Source organism: Pongo pygmaeus, chromosome 8 (genome assembly GCF_028885625.2).
Source record: "Pongo pygmaeus isolate AG05252 chromosome 8, NHGRI_mPonPyg2-v2.0_pri, whole genome shotgun sequence".
Classification (NCBI taxonomy): Eukaryota; Metazoa; Chordata; class Mammalia; order Primates; family Hominidae; genus Pongo; species Pongo pygmaeus.
This window is the reverse complement of record NC_072381.2, coordinates 11,034,011-11,048,266: the sequence shown is the minus strand read 5'-3', so window position 1 is coordinate 11,048,266 and position 14,256 is coordinate 11,034,011. Positions and strand designations below refer to the sequence as shown.

General features: G+C 41.4%; 1 protein-coding gene across 4 annotated transcripts in view; it reads right to left on the bottom strand.

Moving 5' to 3' along the window:
* CELF2 (CUGBP Elav-like family member 2) overlaps window positions 1–14,256 on the bottom strand; it is a 536,938-nt gene that overhangs the window by 405,875 nt on the left and 116,807 nt on the right. For all 4 annotated transcript variants that reach the window (XM_063669540.1, XM_054436851.2, XM_063669539.1 and 1 more), the window contains exon 2: window positions 8,594–8,629. In XM_063669540.1, the coding sequence (XP_063525610.1) occupies window positions 8,594–8,629 (36 nt within the window). The remainder of the gene's footprint in view (window positions 1–8,593; window positions 8,630–14,256) is intronic.

The following is a 14,256-nucleotide window of genomic DNA, read 5'->3' as shown; positions in this document are numbered from 1 at the left end:
TTTAGTGTGTTTCCTACTTAGCGGAGAAGGTGTAAAAGTCCTCTAGTCAATTATATTATTGGATGACACAGATGTTAGGATAGGGGTTAAAACTGGGGTCTTTGGGAACCAACAGAAGGAACATAAATCTCTTCAGGGCAGAGAAGGTATCAAAGAAACCTAGGATGTGTATAGAACAGTGGTCAGCAAACCTTTCTATAAAAGTAAACAGTAAATATTTTCAGTTTGAGGGCTATACCATCTCTGCCACAACTACTCAACTGTGATGTTGTAGCACAAAAATGGTACAGACAACACATAAATAGATGTTATGGCTGTGTTCCAAAATATAGATATATATTTATAAGCACAGGCCACCATCCAGATTTCATCTGTGGGCTGTAGTTTGCAAATCTGGATCTAGAAGAACAAGTGGTAGAGAGTTTGGTAGGGGAGAAAAAGAGCAGAGAGATGACACCGGGCTTCCAAATAGAAGGAAGAACACATGCAAAGACTAGGAGACCAGATCTCAGTTTTCTTATCTCTGAAATGGGGGCTCATAAAGTCATTCAACAAACATTTATTGACTGCCAGTCCTGTTCAGGGGCCTACAAATGGAGGAATAAACCAGACAGGCAAGGGAGACATTGTTCTGGAGCTAAGGGGGAAGGGAACAGATCCTATATAAATCAACAAATAAAAAACAGATGACAATAAATATGGCAATGTGACAGGAAGTGTGTTGGGGGGTTACTTAATAGGGTGGTGAAAGGAGAACTTTCTGTGGAAGTAAGTGTGGAGAAAGGCCAGTGTGTCAGAAGCAAAGTAAATGAGAAAGAAAGTAGGAGGTGATGAGGCTGCAGAGGTAGACGAAAGCAGCCCTTGGAACCAAAGTACATTGCATTGATTTAATTCTAAGCAATAGGAAACTCTTACATGATTTTATGAAAAAAACAATATTTTGATGGATGACTTTTCAGAGATCATTTGGACTTCTACCTAGAGAATGAATTGTAAAAGAGGAAGTGGGAAGGACCATTTCAAAGGCCATTTAACAGTTCAGGTGGGAGTTTACGGCGGCTTGGAAAGAGATAGAAAAAGTAGACAAATTGAAGATAAATTTTAGGCTGGGCATGGTATCTCATGCCTGTAATCCCAGCATTTTAGGAGGCCAAGGTGGAAGAGGTGCTTGAGGCCCGGAGTTTGAGACCAGCTTGGGTAACATACCAAGACTCCATCTCCACAAAAAATGTTCAAAATTAGCCCAGTGTAATGATGTACACCTGTAGTCCCAGCTACTTGGGGGTCTGAGGCAGGAGGATCACTTGAGCCCAGGAGCTCGAGGCTGCACTGTGCTATGGTCATGCCACTGAACTTTCATCTGGGCAACAGAGTGAGACCCATTTCAAAAAAAAAATAAATAAAGATACATTTTGGAGGTTGAGCCAACAAGTTATCTGCTAAGTCTGAGAACAGAAAAAGTGATTTTTTGTTTGTTTGTTTTTTGTTTTTAATGTCACTAGGTTCTCCTTTGAGTGTTGGGTGTATGATGATAAGGTGGGCTGAGGTAGGCTTCAAGAGTTCTTTTCCGGCCACATCAAGTTTAAGTTTATGCTTCCATGTAGAGAGTCACATTAGCAGCTGGATATTCAGCTTTGAAGCTCAAGGAAGAAGTCAGGACTGGAGATATACTCTCCACTCCCTCCTCACAAGGGAACAGAGCAATGCCCAGGGCACCCTGGGGCACCTCAACCTGCAGAGGCCAGTGAAGCTGGCAAGGAATAACAGAAGACTGATGAAGAATGGCCAGCAAGACAGGAGGGAAACCTGGAGGGCTTGATGTTTCTATGATGAAGAGAGCCCTTCATGGAGGAGGAAGTCATCCCTAGGTTGACTGCCGCTGAAGGACTAAATAAGATCACAGCTAAATGGCCATTGGGTTTACCCAGATGGAGTAGAAGAAGAAAAGCGCCTACCTGGCATGGATGCCATTCTTTAAGTACTTACAATCCATTCTCCCCTTGCACCGACTCCTACCTTTCTCCTTGCTGACAGAACAGGCCTCCCATTACAAAGGCTGAGAATACCAGAAACCCAATGTCCCCTCCCTAAGGGATCAGGCATGGAAAAGGGATTCCTCCCCTAAAAAACAGTCCCATAGAAGAAGATGGACGTGGTCCCTATGTGATGGCTGGAGCTGCTGTGAGCATGAGGTGCTCCTTATCAACATGATGAAGATGTCAGAGGGTGTACCAGGGTGCTGGCTGTAGTCCGTTTTGTGCTGTTATAACAGAATCACACAGACTGAGTAATTGACAAAGAACAGAGATTCATTTCTCAGAGCTCTGGAGGCTGGGAATTCCAAGCTCAAAGCACCAACATCGGTGTGAGCCTTCTTATGGTGTCCTCACATGGCAGACAGCAGAGGAGCAAGAGAAGACAAACATTGGGTCCTCACATGGCAGAAGAGGGAGAAAGGGAGTGAATCTGCCCCCACAAGCCCTTTTTACGGTGGCATTGATCCGCTCATGAAGTCAGAGCCCTCATGACCTCACCACCTCCCATTCATTCTCACCTCCCCAGAGTTACATCGACGATTAGGTTTCCAGCACATGAATTCTGGGGGACACATTCAGACCACAGAGGCTCTGAATTCACCCTGGGCCTTCTCTGACCTCTTGAACCGTAACTAAAAACTCAACCTGCATTTTTAGCCTGCTATAAATACCGAGTCTTTTCAATGGATTCAACCTGAGTAAAATAATAAAGAAGGACATTGTAAGGGAAAGGGTTGTGCAGGAAAGAACTCAGTCACAGGCTATGAGTGGTAGATGCATTAGAAAAGGTGAGGAGGTAGGGGCTGGGGCAGGGAGGAAGGGAGAGCACACCTCACCACCTGCAGCTGTGATCGCAGAGTCTGGGTGCTGTATGATGGTTGGGCACTGGGAGTAGAAAGTTGGGTTGTGAAAGGTATGGAAACCAGTCACTTAGGCCAGAGGATTTGTTTCATATTGTTAGCCAAGTAGCGAATCTGAAAGAAGAAGGTTTGGAGGGTGGCAAGGTCTGGGGACTCTGTGGGCTATCCCCTGGCCTGTGCTCACCCACTCTGACCCACTCGCTCCAGTCCTGCTCAGAAGGTTGGTTCGGGATGATGTCCTTACTGCCTCTGATCAGAACTAGCCCATCTTGCTGCTGAAATCCTTTGGGTTTTTTGTTTGCTTCAATGTTTTCCTAGTTCTCTTATGGGTTAAACATTTTCCCGTAGCACTGGGATGATCGGTACCTTCTTCATGCCACTGAACCACTTCAGAGAAGAGATGGTGTCCGTCTGTTTTCTCCCACAACCAAGGTATAGCACTCACTAAGTGTATGCCAAGCCTACAAACATGCTTGGCATATACTTAGTGCGTGCTGTACCCTGGTTGAATTAACGATAGAGAATGAACTGTGTCAATACTGAATAGTGCCAGGCATGGGCCCCAGGAGAGCTGGGGGAGCTGCTGCTTCCTAGGGATTATAAAGAAGACAGGAAGTGTCCATCCATCAGCTCTAGATGATTCAGTAAGAGGTTGGCCTGGAAGTACCAGCATATTTATCTCCTAATTTCTGAAAGTCTTTCAGAAAATGGCATTGTGTACTGAGGACAATGAGAGATAGGAGGTTATGTTTCCTATCAAAGCCCTACATGTAGAAAGGTGAGCTCTCAGAGATGATCTGAATTACCTTTGCTTCTACCGTTTCTGCCTATTGCTACCTGATCTGTCACATCCATGACTGAGAAATATGGTCAACTGGAGAGGTAAGTCTCTCTCGTCCTTTAAACGGAATCTGTTCAGTTCAAATTTTAGATAACAAAGATCTACGACTTAAGACCAGAATTTCACACGCAAAATGGCAGTATAACGGCTTTTGTCTCTGACAGTCACACAAACCAGGCAGTTCCGTCTTCTTGGTAGCGGCTCTCAAACAGTAATCCTATGGTATACACCAGCGTTCTAGGTATTGGGGGTTCCCCAGTTGCTTAGATTGAATTATGTTTCCTAACGCTCTCACAGAAGGCAAAAAAAAAAAAAAAAAAAAAAAAGATCAAGTTACTGGATTAATATACAAGAGAAAAGTCCAAATTTTTCTTTCATAACTTCTTTAACTTTTGGTCCGTGCTTTCACTGGTTTATACTAAAATCCAGTACAAGATGACATCTGATTTATATACCAAATTATTTTAAGCTTCATTTACGAATACTTCATGGTCCTCAAAGAACATCCTGACTTTTTGGTGTTGTGTTTAAGAATCAACATATGAATCTCTACTGCAGTACTTAAGGTACTTCTATTAAGGTCTATTATAGCCCTTCATTTTCTAAACTGTTTAGTTTATGTTGAAAAACAGTGGACTCTCTTAACAAGGAATTAAAATGCCCCCTTTTTTTCAAAAACAGCAGCTCATAGTGCATGATTACAGTAAAACTTCTGTTGATATAAACCTTGTTTATATCTTTACTCTGCTGTCCAAAATAAAATTTTCTCTCTTTATAGGCATTTATACTGAAACCTCATTCCATTTGAACAAGTGGGGTTTCACCATGATTTAATTAAAACACATCTACCAAAACGCAACACCCTTCATCCTAAAAACCAGATCTTGAAAAACATGATTGTAATGGGGAAAACAACTGCTCAGATTGCTAAATTGTCCTTTGCTACAAGCAAAAATAAAAGCACGGAGTCATTTATAAGATTGAAAATGATTGTTTTCACCGTTCAAGAAATGGTTCCATACATCCCGTTTCTGGGACACTTCAACATAAAGAGATCGGCATGGATGGTACGTGTAGCCAGTTTAAATATTTGTTTTAATCCTGACAAGATCATTGGTTTTAATATTTATAATATAATTACAATGCTTAGTGCATGTTGCTCATATAATCTAATTTTTTTCTGCTGACTTATTACTACCAGGCTTTAATTTCAGCAATGGCAAGAATTCAAAAACACATTTAGGTTATCATTAGCAATGAAAAACAAACCTAGCGCCTGTTCAAGCACCTTGGGCACATATCTCATTTTGACTTCAAAGCATTTTTAACTACCCAGACGCAATCCACTGCTACAGCATGCACACATTTTCACAGAATATTATCTACCAGTGGCCGGAGTACTTTAAATTAGTACCGTGTAAGGTAATTACAGTGGAAATACTCCACCCTTATGCAACCCGTGTAAATGCCCTTTCGGAACATTTAAAGACAGTCATAGCCAATGAAAACCAGACCATAAAACTGTTCTCAAATGCCACCGTCTTCCTTCCCAGCCACATATCACTAGTTAGCAGTTGCCTGAGTGGCAATTTTCCATTTTTCCTAGACGTCACAGCGTAAGCGCACTTTTATGACTAAACGCAGAAAAAACTTGAAGTGTCATGTTCCACTAATCATTAGCCTACAAACAAACAAAATAACTACAGGTGCCTTGTTTTCCACAGCACCGAGGTATTTCGGGGCTAATTTGTACTTTCCCCGTGACAGGCTGAAGAAATCTGAAAAAAGGCTGAAAGCTGAAACAACTGATGGAATTCTACGAGACTGTACAAACAAACAAACACTAGCAAAAGAAATAATCTAGACACAAGGGGAGGATTCATCATCAAATAATTACATGATTTCATGTTAATGTGGGGAAGGGAAATACTTGTCAATGGCTATGTGTCAAACTGTCCCTGGAGAAGTCAAAAGAATACCTGAAGCTACATTAGAAGCACGACTGAGAAATCACTGATATATTACTTCTCACTCCTTTATCGCCAGGCAGTACAGTGACTGCAAATTGCAGTTAGAATGGAAATGTCGGCATGTTGTTTATTTTCAACATGACTCGACATCAGAATAACAAAAATTCCTGAAGAAAAATAAGTAGGCTCTTTACCAAAATACCACCCACCAAACTTAAGAAGAGAGCAGCCTCTCCCTTGAGTAATAAACCAGCTACAAAAGATCATTCCTGGGGAATATACGCATTGCTGCTTGGTATTCAAAATATAGCGCTACTTAATAGAATTCCGGGTGCCGACGGTGATTTCTCAGACATCTGAGTAATTCTCATCTGTGTGATTACAGCACGGAGTGGGTCTCTTCTGACAGCATAGAGGTGGTCCGCTCCTTAGCTGCTCTACAAAAGTTTGGAAGTCATTGCTCCTTCCATTATTTCAGGATTAACTTCCTCAGCCCAAACGTGGGTAGACACACAACAATCTCTCTCCCCACACATGATGGGATGCTCAGGTCTTCAGGGCGGACTTTTTCCAGAGTGAAAGCACAAAGACAAACAAACTCAGCGGGGAGACACAGACCAGAACACTCGGACAGTTTTAACCCTGAAAACTGGCACAAGATGGAAATGTTTCTTTGGGACGTTATCCAAAGAATGAAGACATACAGTAATTTAAATATTTAGATCACAGTAAACAGTTTTTTTGGCAATATTAATCTTGATCCTATAAGCAAAGATTTTCTTTACATAAAAAAAGCAACCAAATGTGCTTATCTCCGGTAACAGATGGCAACAATTTGTACTTTCCCCTGTTCTCCAGTGCTGTTCATGACAACATTGTGCTCACTCTGCTTCTCCTGTTCTTGAGATTCTCTTGATTTCTACTTCCAACAGTTTCTAGGCAATATCCTAGGACATATTAATACATTCACGCATGATTATCGAGTACCTTCAAAAACTAAGGCACGAGCCAGGCACGGGGGCTCACGCCTGTAATCCCATCCACGCTTAGGTAGAATGTCTAAGACTCCCTGAGGCCCCAGTCCCACACACCGCTCTGAATCCACACACACCTTTCCTGCTTCCATCCTTGTTCAGATAGAAGCCTGGGCTCTCCTCTCAAGCTGATCCCGTCTGTGCCCTGGATCCTGTGACCTCTTGCCTTCTCAGGGACTCCGCCCCCTTCCCCCCTCTTCTGATGTCTGCTACGCATTTAGATGAGTAAGTTTCTCCTCTCTTTAAGAAACATCTGACCTGGCCGGGCACGGTGGCTCACACCTGTAATCCCAGCACCTTGGGAGGCCGAGACAGGTGGATCACCTGAGGTCAGGAGGTTGAGACCAGCTGGCCAACATGGTGAAACCCCATCTCTACTAAAAATACAAATTAGCTGGGCGTGGTGGTGCACGCCTGCAATCCCAGCTACTCGGGAGGCTGAGGCAGGAGAATCGCTTGAACCCAGGGGCGGAGGTTGCAGTGAGCCGAGATCGTGCCACTGCTCTCCAGCCTGGGCGACAGAAGGAGACTCCAGCCAAAACAAACAAACAAAAACAAACAAACAAAAAACAAACAAACAAAAAACAAACACCTGGCTGGGCATAGTAGTTCATGCCTGTAATCCCAGCATTTTGGGAGGCCGAGACGGATGGATCAACTGAGGTCAGGAATTTGAGACCAGCCTGGCTAACATGGCAAAACTCTGTCTGTAATAAAAATACAAAAATTAACCGGGCATGGTGGCAGTCTCCTGTAATCTCAGCTACCCAGAAGGCTGAGGCAGGAGAATCGCTTGAACCTGGGAGGCGGAGGTTGCAGTGAGTTGAGACTGCACCACTGCACTCCAGCCTGGGTGAAAGAGTGAGATTCTGTCTCAAAAAATAACAACAACAACAACAACAACAAAACAAAGGCACAATCCTTGGTGCTCAGGAGAGATTCTAGATATATGCAATGACCAGTAAAATACCTCTTAAATTATTGCCCCTTCCTCCCTTTCTTCCTTTCTTCCTCCCTCCCCAGTCTTCCCTCCCCCATCCCCTCTCTCTCCCTTCCTCTCTTCCTTCTTCCTTCCTTCCTTTCTTCCTGTCTCCCCAGTCTTACCCCCATCTCTTCTCCTTTCCTCCCTTCCTCCTTCCTTCCTTCTTTTCTCCATTTCTCCCTCCCTTCCATTAAATGCTGGTAATCATCCTTGATGGCTAGTTATCTAGAGCTTGCATTCTGTTAATCATGTCTTATTTAATATACTGACATAAATATCAAAAACATATAAAACACATTGATAAATTACATATAAAGCACATTGATTGATTACATATTAATTTCTTTCTATAATATAATATTACCAAGTATTTATTTCGATGACAGTGAGAATTCTACTGCACTTATACTATCAATGCTATGATGTGAGCTCTTCAGGGGAAGCTCAGGATTCTTTCATAAATCTCTAAGTCCCTGAACACAGTAACAATAATGAATATATTGAAGAAAAACCAATCCAATATGTTTTTCAATTGCCAATTCCCGTGAACATAATAAAGGAAGCAGCATGTTTATGATTTCTATGGCATATCTAGCTCATATATACATCTCCAAATATACCATATGACTTCAAAGGAATGTGAACAATCTCTCTAAGTCATTTATGAACATGAGCCTCATTACTTCCTGGTTACATCACATATATGTGACTCATGCATAATTTTTGGCATCTACATAGTGATGTATGAGGTATCAAAATCTGACATGAGGAAGACAAAATGAGAAGACCTCTTACAGAAGACATGGCACAATACCTCGCTTTGTGGATATAAGAAATCAGGCATAGAATAAGCAAAGCCAGCGTGCTCACCTTGGTAGACTCCCAGCTAACTCTGTGGCCGTCTCTCTGCAGGAAGGAGAAAAAGAAGATGAGTATGATTAAGTTTATTTTGGTGAATTACGAAAATGTATTTAATCACATAATAAGTATTACGGTATCAGGTATAAAGAAGATACCGTACATGCAGGTGGTTAGAAAGTTACAATTGATTAATTGCATTTCTGATTAATTCCCATTGATCATTCCAATGGTTACTTTCAATGGAAATTTTATACACATGGAAAAGATCTGCCTCTACTTTCTGGTGGTTGAATACAACTAAGTTCAAAACATTAAAATGTAAAAATGTACAACATCCAGAAGGATAATAGAAGGAGAAACAAATCCCAAACCACCTTGTAGACATTTACATGTTAAACGAAGCACCCATGATCTTTCTCCAAGAATCTCTGAGAAATGTATTCCTTTGGGGATGTTGCTTCATGTTGACCTCTGTCATCTGAAGCTTATGAAGGAACACGAACAGCACAAAATGGAATTCTTTTAGTAGCAAATTGCTGTTTTTCATTTCTTTGTTATAAAGTTCTACCATTTAGGACTGTTGAAGGTAGATATTATGATAATTCAAATGGCACAAAAGAAAAGTCACTAAAGAAAGGCTCTATAGCATATTAATAAAAATGACCAGGGACAAATTTCAAAACTAACTTTGTCCTAATTGCCATCTCTTGTCTTTCGTTTTCTTTCTTTCTTTTTTTTTTTCAGACAGAGTCTCTCTCTTTTGCCCAGGCTGGAGTACACTGGTGTGATCTCGGCTCACTGCAAACTCTGCCTCCTGGGTTCCAGCGATTCTCGTGCCTCAGCCTCCTGAGTAGCTGGGATTACAGTTGTGCGCCACCATGTCCAGCTAACTTTTGAATTTTTAGCAGAGATGGGTTTCTCCATGTTGACCAGGCTAGTCTCAAGCTCCTAACCTCAAGTGATCTGCCTGCCTCAACCTACCAATGTGCTGGGATTACAGGTGTGAGCAACTGCACCTGGCCCATCTCTTGTCTTTCAATTGGAAATGTATTCTTGGAAAGAGAAGGGAACAATGAGTAGAAGGAGGAGATGGAGGCTTTATGTTGAACTCTTTTAAAAGGAGAGGAGGGCTCAACTTTAGACCAAGGGATTAAAGGTGTAATTCTTAGGAACAATGGTATAAAATCTCCTTAGTGTCATATAACCCCTTTAAGAATCTCATTAAAGATACAAACACCTTACATAGAGAAAATAACAATATATACATACACACAGACTGTGGTACACACTTGTAGATGGTTCATCGACCTCCTGAATCCAATGTGTCAATCCTGGTTAAGCTTCAGCTTTAAAGGAACATTTTCTTTTCCTACTGTGTCAATTCAAACAAAGGACTTCCTTCTCAACAAAGGACATTCCCTGACCCTCCCAGCTATCAGAACTCCCTCTTCCTATTTACTCCCTGTGATAATACCTGAGCACTTTGGAGAAGTGGTGGCTCCCACAGAGCCATACTTCCTTAAAAAATGAATAAGTTTAGTTTCTATAAAAATATTCTTTCCTAAGTAATCATATAATATTAAACAATCAGCTTTTATTGCTATAAAAATTGGCTTTGGGGAGAAAGTTTCCATTCCTTCAGCAAAACCAGAGTTGAAGGCATTGTCCACTCTGCCACTGAATGTGTCACACATGTTCATCTTTTTGAAGAATTTAGTGGCTGCATGAAAAATTTTCTTTCCAAACAGAATCTGGAATTGTGGATACCCCAGCTAAGAAATACCCCTCCCTATTTAGCCTTCCCTTATGACATTTATTACAATAGAAGTCTGTTTTAAGTGTTTGTTTTATCCTTTATCTTTCTGTCATTTGAGACCAACATATATATTCAATAAATATTTATTAATCTTATCAGGAATGAATGAAATTTTCTGGCCTCGTTGACCTTGAGGGTGAGATTTATGTTTATAGCTTGATCGTAGTAACACTAACAGCACAGAGTTAAGATACAACTAAATTTCTTTGTGTCTAATCTTTTAACTTTTTATTTTTGCTTTCCAGACTACACATATTTTAATATGATGAGTCTCCTGGTATCTTTTAAAACGATGTTGTTCATACATTATAATAAATCCATTTAAATCACAGTGGAGCATTTCTCAAACTTGACATTATTTTGAGCAAAATAATCTTTTGTTTTGGACATTGTTTTATCTTGGACATTGCAGAATGTTTAATGGCATCCCTGTCATCTACCCACTGATGCCGGTAGTACTGCTCCCCACCAGCCCCACTGTAGCTCCCAAACATGTCCTCAGACAATGCTAAATGTCCACTGGTGACAAAGCTGTCTTCAACTGAGACCACGGCAGTAAGGCCAAGCACAGCGGCTCACACATGTGATCCTAGCACTTTAGGAGGCTGAGGCAGGAGGATGGCTTGAGCCCAGGAGTTTGAGACCAGCCAGGGCAACACAGTGAGACCCTGTCTCTACTGAACATTTTAAAAATGAGCTGCTCATCATGGTGCCTGCCTGTAATCCTAGCTACTTGGGAGGCTGAGGCGGGAGGATTGCTTGAGCCCAGGAGGTCACAGCTGCAGTGAGGCATGATTGTGCCACACCACTCCACTCCAGTCTGGGCAACAGAGTGACATTCTGTCTCTTAAAAACAAAACAAAACAAACAACAATCCACAGCAATAGAAATGTCCATAATTGACCTCTGTTTCAAAAGCTTACTGGATTGACCAACATCCTTTACTCACAAGGGAAAACACAGAGGCTGAGGCCTCTAAGAACACCTGCTTTGCTTTGGCTCCAGCTGCTTAAGTCTTTACGCTTACCAAGAGTATATTGTGTTTGTTCCCCAACCTGTTTATGGTACTGGCAATCACTGTAATTTTTAAATTTAATTAAGCCTGATGTAAAATTGATGAAATACAAGTGTGGAAAAATTCTTGTTTCTGTAAAAACTAAGTTGGAAACTTTGAAAAGATAAAAAATGACAAGTCACTTAAAAACTGATGTTGAATTAGATACAAACGTCTCTAAGTTCTTTTTCCTTTAAAAAAAAAAAAAAAAAGAAGAAGAAGAAGGAAATTTCAGGCCGGGTACAGTGGCTCATGACTGTAATCCCAGCACTTTGGGAGGCAGAGGCAGGTGGATCACTTGAGGCCAGGAGTTCGAGACCAGCCTGACCAATGTGGTGAAACCCCATCTCTACTAAAAATACAAAAATTAGCCAGATGTGCTGGCATGTGCCTGTAATCCCAGCTACTCAGGAGGCTGAGGCAGGAGAATTGCTTGAACCAGGGAGGCAGAGGTTGCAGTGAGCAGTGATCGCATCACTGCACTGCACTCCAGGTAACTGAGCAAAACTCTGTCTCAAAACAACAACAACAACAAAAGAAATTCCAAATGGTGGAGTATGGGTGGATTTATGCACAAAAGACAATGCAGAACTTTATTCAGTGAATCACACATTCAAAGACAAAGGTGTTGGCCCTAACTTGAAAGCAAAAGATAGACGCTGGGGAAAAGTCATGTTCATCATGTATTAAGTCCCAGCAGGGGAAAACTATGCTTTACACAGTCATGTGCTAAAAACTTACATTAGAGTTACAGATATTACTTGATGTCCATGATTACTGAAAACCTGATGATTTCATTGGCGCATGTAGCTCCAAAATTTAACAAAACGAAACAGACAAAAAAACCCCACTGTATTTGACTGCAGTAATGTAGCTAGGAGTCATCATCCAGTCACCACTTTTGAGATCAGCAAATCGACAAACACTGGAGCTTTTCAGGTAACCATTTGTTTGTTTTTATCTGTTTACTACTGTTAAACAGTCATCTGAATGAGTCACATGTTTTCATGAATTTATACCTTTTGTAAAGAAACCCTTGAGGGAAATAAATTGAGCAGAATATCCCATGCTTCTTCTAGATTATGCTCTGTCATAACCCAACTGAGGGGATTTAAAGCAGGTGACATAAAGACCATGCATTTTTCATTGAACTTTTATAGGCACAATGTCCATTATTAGCATTGCTTCCTAAGTGTAAATCATCTTTATTTCCTGACTAATATTTATTCATGCAACATATTCATTAGCACTTCATCTACGTTCAGCCCAGGCAATGCTGGATGTTTTGAGAGGCACTAAGATGAATTTAGATCCTGATCCTTCTTGCCAAGTGTTTACTTTCCAGTAAAAGAAACTGTATAAGGCACCAAGTAATGAATACTCTTCATTTTTCTACTATTGAAAACTCCCATAAGGGCCGGGTGCCATGGCTTATGCCTATAATCCCGGCATTTTGGGAGGCTGAGGTCGGAGGATCGCTTGAGCCCAGGAGTTCAAAACCGGTCTAGGCCACATAGCAACACTGCGTTCCTACAAAACAAAAACAAAAACAAAAACAGAAAAAACAAACAAGCAGATGAGGTAGGCACGGTAGCATGCACCTATAATCCTAGCTACTTTGGAGGCTGAGCCGGGAGAAGCACTTGAGCCCAGGAGTTCAAGGATGCAGTGAGCTGTGATCCTTGTACTGCTCTCCAGCCTGGGTGACAGAGCAAGGTCTTATCTCAAAAAACAACAACAAAAAAGTCTACTCTAAGTCAAAGATCACATCTCGTATAAGATTTTGAAAACTCAGTGCCTGGCACACACCAAACACTCAATAAATATGAGCGTAATAGACATTTTCTACTGGCTGGTAATTCTATTCTCTTAAGTTCATTTTTTAAAAAATGCCTGATATAGTTATAGCAGTATTTGGAGTTTAATTGTACTAATTTCCTTTCCTTAGTTATCATTACCAAGATAATCTGATTTCAAGTGAAAAGCAGAACACTAAAAAATCTTTTTTTTTTTTTTTTTTAATGAAGTTTCACTCCATCGCCCAGGCTAGAGTGCAATGGCGTGATCTTGGCTCACTGCAACCTCCGCCTCCCGGGATCAAGCGTTTCTCCTGCCTCAGCCTCCCGAGTAGCTGGGATTACAGGCACGTGCCACCACACCCTGCTAATTTTTTTGTATTTTTAGTAGAGACACCATTTCACCATGTTGGTCAGGCTGGTCTCGAACTCCTGACCTGAGGTGATCCACCCGCCTTGGCCTCCCAAAATGCTGGGATTACAGGTGAGAGCCACCACACCTGGCCCAGACCACTAAAAATTGAATGAAAACAAGGATGCAAAAAACTACAAAGTGCAACTGTATGTTCACAGAAAAAGAACTGTCCCAGCAACTAAGAAGTAGATTGAGGTGATGGAAGGTGCTGGTTCTGATAAGTTGTATATCCTTGGGCAATTCGTTTGACCTCTTCAGGGTCTCTGTGTCCCAGATGTCAGAGTAACACCACACCATCGTTGGTGTGATCATCAGCCTGAACCAACAGGAAAGCTCTCCGCAAATTTGAAGTTGCAGCATAAATTCAGTTTTATTAAAGGAAAAAAATCCCGGAAAAGATAGCAGACAAGTGTCTCCTGTGTCTGACACAGTTTTGGTAGATTATTTAGCATTCCTTAAAAAAATCCTTTAATTTTAAATATGTAGAGCATTCATCAGTGCAAAGCGTGATGCCAGCTTTTATCAGCTGTCTGCAATAACATTCCCTCGTCATCTCCTGTCCTTCCCCATTCCTGAACTATGCGAACAGTT